Source organism: Tasmannia lanceolata, unplaced genomic scaffold, assembly GCF_043159265.1.
Source record: "Tasmannia lanceolata isolate RefF3 unplaced genomic scaffold, GAP_Taslan_0.1 ptg000016l, whole genome shotgun sequence".
Taxonomy (NCBI): Eukaryota; Viridiplantae; Streptophyta; class Magnoliopsida; order Canellales; family Winteraceae; genus Tasmannia; species Tasmannia lanceolata.
The window spans coordinates 6,461,452-6,468,905 of NW_027518693.1; the positions used below are offsets into that span (position 1 = coordinate 6,461,452).

At 38.0% G+C, this 7,454-nt stretch overlaps 1 protein-coding gene and 1 long non-coding RNA gene across 2 annotated transcripts; one reads left to right on the plus strand and one right to left on the minus strand.

The window, feature by feature from the left end:
- On the plus strand, positions 1 to 6,307 carry LOC143848198 (transcription factor MYB124-like). The gene is made up of 12 exons (XM_077357083.1): positions 1 to 1,368; positions 1,491 to 1,537; positions 1,636 to 1,692; positions 1,786 to 1,858; positions 2,464 to 2,519; positions 2,749 to 2,928; positions 3,025 to 3,227; positions 3,382 to 3,527; positions 3,631 to 3,773; positions 3,864 to 4,078; positions 4,187 to 4,335; positions 5,493 to 6,307. The coding sequence occupies exons 1-12, from the start codon at positions 1,282 to 1,284 to the stop codon at positions 5,616 to 5,618; spliced, it is 1,482 nt and encodes a 493-aa protein (XP_077213198.1). The 5' UTR covers positions 1 to 1,281; the 3' UTR covers positions 5,619 to 6,307.
- Positions 2,797 to 6,734, minus strand: LOC143848199 (uncharacterized). Its single transcript, XR_013235340.1, has 2 exons — positions 6,415 to 6,734; positions 2,797 to 3,281 (listed from the first exon to the last, which is right to left on the minus strand). It is a non-coding gene; the product is annotated as an uncharacterized LOC143848199 (long non-coding RNA).
- Between the last annotated feature and the right edge of the window lie 720 nt (positions 6,735 to 7,454).

The following is a 7,454-nucleotide window of genomic DNA, read 5'->3' on the forward strand; positions in this document are numbered from 1 at the left end:
AGAAAATCACAGAGAAAGCGAGAGAGGAGCGTGTAGAAATTAGAAAGGAGAGCATAAAATCTTCACCACAATAGATTTTGATCAGGACTTCGAAAAGAATCGCAATAAGGGAAAAAGGCGCTCCGGATAGAAAAAATCAAAAAAAGCATTCAATTACAGTAAAAGTCGGTCACGAAGAACGTCATCTCCCGTTAAAAACAGTAGAATTTCTAAAGAAAGGCACCTTTGCGGTGCTCCTAGTCTCCATCCTATTAATATCTCTCGTGGATTTCAGTGTTTTTCAAACTCCACTATAAACGCGCGCAAAAACCAGAAGCTGAAAAGAAAAAGAAAGAAAAACACGTCATATACGGAAGAAAACTCCGGATTTCGGCTTGGAAAACACGTCTCCGATCTCCGATTCTACAGATCCGGCTTTATTTTTCGAATTCTTGTTAGAATTTTCAGATTCAAGAGTATTTCGTGGTAGAATTTCCAGATTCGAGTGTATTTCTAGGTATTTTGCATATTTTAGCTCATTGATCTGGAAATTAACTCTGTAATTTTACGGATCTACGACGAATCGACGTTTAACTGTAGTGAATACGTAGATTTTACTGTAAGAAGTCGATTTTGATTGTAATTTCACGGAGTGAGGCGGATCTACGTTTTCGGAAGTAAAAATACGTAGATTCTTGAAAAGACGGGTTGAAACAAACAGTTGAGACGGAATTACACAAATCGAGATCAGATCTACGGCTTTGAAATTAAATGCGCAGCTGTCAAGGAGAGTCTGCAAAGTTCGGTAGAAAAGACTCTGTCTCGATCTAGAATTTCTGCACATCGTTAGTGGAATAGAGTCATTCGAACGATTTTCAGCGCAGATCTGTTTTCTTCTACGTGTATTTTGTACAAAGATCGCATGATTATCCACTTTTATGAATTCTAAGCTGCATTTCTCTGAAGAAAACTTCAAATCCTCCAGATACCGCTCTTTAATTCTCTCTACTGTATCTTTTGTGGACCGGACCGGACCGGAAATCGAGATTATTCTTAGGATTATCAGTTGAGATATCATTGGATAGCTCGAATCCTAGGTAATTTAGTTCAGAGAGGTAGGAGCAGCTGCTCTGTTTGAACAAGAACAGTATCTGCCTAGACAAAAAAGTTTTACTAGTACTTTTCTGTTATTTTATACTTGAAAAAGTTCGAAAAGCTTCGCCATCTATCTGAAAGGGTATGCTTTATTATGCCGATTGAAGTTGATAAAGGGAGTGAGAAACGTAGAGAGGAAGAAAAAAAATGCATGCCGTGAAGAATGTCTATGAAGCTCCCAAGTCTGAACCCATGAAACAGAAAGATCGACATATCGTTACATGGAGTCCGCAGGTTGATTCCTTAGGCTTCAAAGCTTTTATTTTCTCTGTTTTATCTTTGATCAGATCCATAGATTCTGGATGGCTTTTTCATTCCAGTTATAATAACAGTTTTTTTGTTTTTGGAAAAAACAGGAGGATGAGATGCTCAGACAACTGATTAGTATCCATGGAACTGAAAGGTAGAGTTTCTTTCACACTTTTATGTATATTGTTGTGGAAAGAAGACATTATTTTCTACATGATATGAACTAATGTCAGTGGCATTTCTCTTGTGCAGCTGGACGGCTATTGCAGCTCGACTCAATGACAAAACAAGCAGACAATGCAGGAGAAGGTTGATTTATTAAATGGTTGTTGATTTGAGCTTTATTGGGAAATGCTCTGTTTAGTCTGTTTGGCTAATGGAAACATCCCTCTGTTATTACAGATGGTACACATACTTGAATTCTGATTGCAAGAAAGGAGGCTGGTCGCCAGAGGAAGACATGATCTTATGTGAGGTAATAGTTGCCAGATGATTTATGTTGAAGCTTACATACAGGTAGCTCTGAATAGCTTCCGTATGCATTTTAATCGTTATCAGGTAGTTCTTGTCATAGGCTTGGAGCTTCTTTGTACTTGGAAAGGTTCTTCCAATCCCTATTTTTCCGTATTGTTGGGTTGTCTTAAGAAGATTGGTTTGAACATAATTGTAACTTAAATCTCTACGGATGAGATTTTTTGTATTCGGGGTTTTGGTTGTTTTGGTATTTTTTTTCTTAGTTTTACTAGTGGTATTTCTCTGTCATTGTTTGTTTTGGTATTTTTTTCTTAGTTTTACTAGTGGTATTTCTCTGTCAAGGCAATGATACGGAACAGTAGTTTTCATGTTGCTGGTATCAATTTGTGATTATAGATTTCTTGGCTGTGTGGATTTCTAACCTACTCTTGCCTCTTGGGTTATTTCTGGTTTGAATTCCTTCCACAAGAACAGAGCTTTGCTCTACTGCTAAATGCTTCTCTCTTGCGATCTTATATTTACAAAAGCATCCAGGCTCTGTTGTTGCATTTCTTCTTTGTTTGGCTGGATTTGCCTAGATTCTAATTGTGTGACGCTTGTCTGCAGGCTCAAAAGATATTTGGTAACAGATGGACTGAAATTGCAAAGGTGGTTTCAGGCAGGTAACTTGCTCTCTCTGTGGACCATATTTTTCCTTTCTGTTTCCTTTCTGTCATACATCCATCTTACCCAATATAAAGAAAAATAAACAATGAAAAGAAAAAATCATATTGTCACATTAGTTGAGGAGTTCCAGATCAGCGGTGATGAAGAATCACATAACATGCTTCACGTCAGACTCGAAGACCTGTTTTTGCCATGGTTATAAACTCTGTATTGCTTGCAATACAGAACGGATAATGCGGTGAAGAACCGATTCTCTACCCTTTGCAAGAAACGAGCAAAACATGAAGCCTTATCAAAGGAAAACAACAGCGTCTACATCAACTCCAACAACAAGAGGGTTATACTTCATAACGGACAAATTACACCAGAACCACTTGAATCAACAGCGCCACTCAAGAAGATCAGGTACAGAATAGCTCAAATACTTGTGCATGTCAATGACAATAGAATCCTGTGCTTCACATAATAGTGTTTCTAAGCATATGGTTTCTGGTAATTTAGGACCCAAATCTCAGATCCCACAGAAAAGTGCAACATGAAAGAGAGCTCACTTAGGGAATGTGGAATGGGAAGAGAGCAGTTAAGAGCTCCTCTTGCAGTGCTGGTTCAAAACTTCAACTACGTGGACGACTTGCCAACAATACCCCATGTCATCAACAACACAAAGGCAGCCTTGAATGATAGAAAACAACTTCCAAACTTAGGTACTCTTGATTTTTGAAATTCGATTATGCCTCTTTCATGCGATGCATCCGAATCTGAAACATTAGAAACAGAAAATGCATCATATCACCTTATTTCTTAATTTTTCCATCTCAAGGACTATGCCATTAACACTCTCATTTGGATAACAAACAGTTGAAATTAACAATGCTCAAGGAACATTTCTTAAAAGGGATGATCCGAAGATCAGAGCTTTAATGCAACAATCAGAACTCCTCAGCTCGCTCGCACTAAAAGTTTACACAGAGAACACAAATCAGAGTCTTGAGAATGCTTGGAAGGTAAGAAATAATACTACTCAAGCTTGGACTTTCGATTAAAAGAAAAAATACAGTATAACTAGATCTAGTCTATCACATAATTACATTAAATCTAACCATTCAGGAACTCCAAGATTTCTTGATCCGAACTGAAGAGAGTGAGCTTTTGAGATGCAAAATCACTGAAATGGATATTCTACTAGAAGATTTCAAGGACTTTGTGGAGGATGCCAAGTGTAACAGCATTGGGAGCCAGTTATCATGCAGGTAATAAAGATGCAGTTAGCTAAAGCAAAATTTTAATCAGGTATTTCTGGCCGCTGCGGCATCTAACAAAATGGGCAATATGCTCTGTAGGCAACCTAATTTACAAGAGGAATCTCACGGAAGTTCGGCAAACAGCACTGGATCAACTCACCAGTGGCATTCCACAGGCGATAAAACAGAACATCACACTGATGGATGTTTGTTAAACCAAAATAGCAACATTGGAACACACTTGACTCGTAGCGAGGTAGAGATTGGCAGCGGTTGTGGAGATGGCTTTTGTCCTACGACGAGTCCCACCCAAGGTAACCAAAGACCTACTGTTCTTTTGTTTTCTTCTGTGCTTCTAACCAAGTTTTAAAGGATTAGTTTTTGCTAAATGTTTTTTTTTGGTGTGAAATGGCCCTATGTAGCCGCGATCATGTCATCTTGTGAAGAACAAAAAGACGGTGATCAAATCATTTCTGCCTCCCTAAGTACAGAGTTCGGCTCCCCTCTTCAAATGATTCCACCATTCCAGTCCTTTGCAGAGGGAATTCCAAGCCCAAAATTTACAGACAGTGTAAGTTATTTCAAATTTTCAATTCTTAATTTTTCATGCAATTTAATCCCTGCGGTTCTGCTTCTAAACATTACCTACTGAAATGGACTAAAACACGCCCATGTTTTTATTCTAAATTTATGGGGGGAAAGGAACAAACAGCAGGGCCTGCAGGGGTATTTAGATCTGTTTTCCATCACACGGTCAATGCCCCTCGATGATAAGATGATGCCACATTTACGATAAAAAAATAGGATTCAAAATTACAAGGACAAATCATGAGTGAAAAAGGACCAAGAACATCCAAAGTTGAAACCCTGCTCCAAAATTAAAAGAATCGGCTATTCAATCCTTCTCTTGACAAATTCTTTATACAACTGGAGCCCCAGTTTACAATATTGGAAGCCAGGTGAAAATGAGTCAATTCAGTAGCTGTGCTCCAATATATCAGCAAGTTTCTGGACATATCTAAACCATTCACTGTTCTTAGCATTTAGTGGCAAGACTATTAGTTCTCTCTAAGGCTATAGTCACACTATTCTCATCCAACCTTAAACGTAGATTACTTAAAGCAGAAATTTTGAACATATTACCAGTTTAGGAACAGGATTTTCAGTTGGTTGTTGCTTAGGAGCTTTAATCAATGGACAGAAGAATCCAATACATAAAACCGTATTACTCGAGACACACTATATTGGATGATAAGGCATGTTACTATGTTTTGTGGATGAATAGTGTATGTGCAGGTGTTTTTTACTGTCCGACTTTAAAAACTGAGACACCGGGTGCGGTGTTTCAGTAACATCCAACACTTTAAGGCCCTGTTCGTTTTGGATTTTGAGAAGTAATTTTGAGGCCATAACTTAAGCCTTGTTTGATTTGGATTTTGAGAACTGACTGTGAATCCAAAACTGACTATTGGACCAAAAAATAAACGTAAATTTGAGTCCAATAATCAGTTTTGGACTCAAGATCCGTTCTCAAAATCCAAATCAAACACGGCCTTATTATTGAAATAAAAAATGCATTTAATTTTGAATCCAATAAGCAGTTTTCGACACAAAGTCCAAAATGAACACGGCCTAAACGATGATCATATGAAATCCTCATTTATTTCAGAAATATACTTATTATCTCCAAACTTTTCACTAACAATTGGATTGTCATGTATTGTTCAGGAGCGGCGCTTCCTACTAAGCACACTTGGTTTGATATCCCCATCTCCAAATGGAAACTCGATCCCCTCCCAACCACCACCCCCACCACCACCACCCTGCAAAAGAGCACTTCTCCATAGTCTCTAACCTATACCTGTGAAGCCCTATTGCCTAGAAGGTTCTAGAAAAAGGTTTTTCTCAATGTCATACCCTCAATTCTTCTGTCATGTCTCCAGCTTCCATCGTTTGCAGGCCTTTCCTACCTTAATTTTTACCAGAAGGCGTTCAAAGATTTGTATTCTAGAGCTTCATCTCCTCAAGCATTCGACTAGTGTTCTTGCTGATTTCAGTATGAGTTTGGTGTTCTGTTTTTTGTTCTTCCTATTACTCCACCACCTCGATTTTTATCTTACATTGACTTTCGGTGTGTGTTTTTTTGTGGAATCACGCCATTCCTTATTCTTATCTTCTTCCCCCAGAATGCAGTTTTGGGTATTTGAGTCTGAATTTCCTTCTTCATCCTCCATTTGTACATAGTACATACATTGCATTATATAACCCTAGTTTTTCCGGAGTGTATTATACATAAACCTTAGGCATTCATCCCATATTCAAGGAAAAAAAGAAAACAGAGAAAGAGAAAGAAAAGAGTTAGGATCAACCAGTTGAAGTGGATTCCTATTTGTTTGATTTTGGTGTGCAGGATATGAAAATAAGAGGTTTTGGTTTCTGTAAAATTAGGTCTTGTATTGTTATTATGATTGGAGAGAAAGAGAGAATATTGTATTGGGTTTGTGTGTATATTGCCGTCTTAATCCTATCTTCCTTCTTGATAATTTTGCTTCAACGATTTATTTTTCTGAGGGAAAGGTAAATGAGAAAACTTCTGAAAACAGATGTGTAAAAAATAAAGACAAATTGGGGGAGAGGTTGGCTTACTTACAGAGGATTGGATTGGATTGGATTGGATTTCCTTATGTTTCTGTCTGAGTTTGGGAAGCTTTCTTCTCTGTTTTATCTATTTGACTATTGGGCAAGCAGAGAGGATTTCTAGAATCTGATATTTAGGTAGGGTTTGATAATGGCAACAGGGTAATGATGACAAAGGAGAGCTTTTCGGTGAAAAGTTTGTGATTTTTACTTTGTTCATGAGAGAGCAATAGAGGAGGGAAGAGTGAGAAAGGAGGGAAGGGAACCCAAAGTAAAGCGGTACTAATTAGGGTCTCGATGGGCCAAGACGGTCCGATAATCTAATGGGTCCGACTGTTATTGCAACCTAAACGCAACCACGAAATCGAATGAAGCAACCAAAATCCAAATGTAAATACTACGGAGGAACAAAAATATCCTTAACTTTGTCCATTTACCCAACGGGAAATGATATCCCCCAACGGATAAAATCCCCCCTTTACGTTATTCATTGAGTTTTAAAGGCAAAGTAAAAACGTTGAAGGGGTGAATTTATCGTTAGGCATAGTAAAATGTTGAAGGGGGGTGAATTTATCCTAAAGCAGTGAACCATTCTCACGTTATTCATTAAGTTTTAAAGGCATGATCTTTATTTTTAACATCTAAAAGCACTACTCTAAACACACAAGATATTTCCTTTTACCGCTTTTTGTTTTGATGACTATTCTCCTCGCTCTCAAGTTTCTTCTCTCTTCACTCTGATCTAAAATTCTAAACCTTATGTGTACAGACTTAACGTTCCAATTCATGACCTAAACTTTAGAAAGTAGGATTAAAAAGTACTCCCAAAAGGAACCGACAAATAAAGGATCCAAACGGATTGTAACTGACCCGAAGTGGATCCGTTGACATATGTATTTTGAATGTTCGAGCCGGGGCCATCGATAAGGATCAACTGAATCATTCGTCAGCTAGCCCTGCTACAAATGAGCCATAATGCCAAAATCTCTTTGTTGGAATTGGTTTTTTTTCTTTTCTAACCCTAACTAATCCCTCTCAAAGGCACAAATTGAA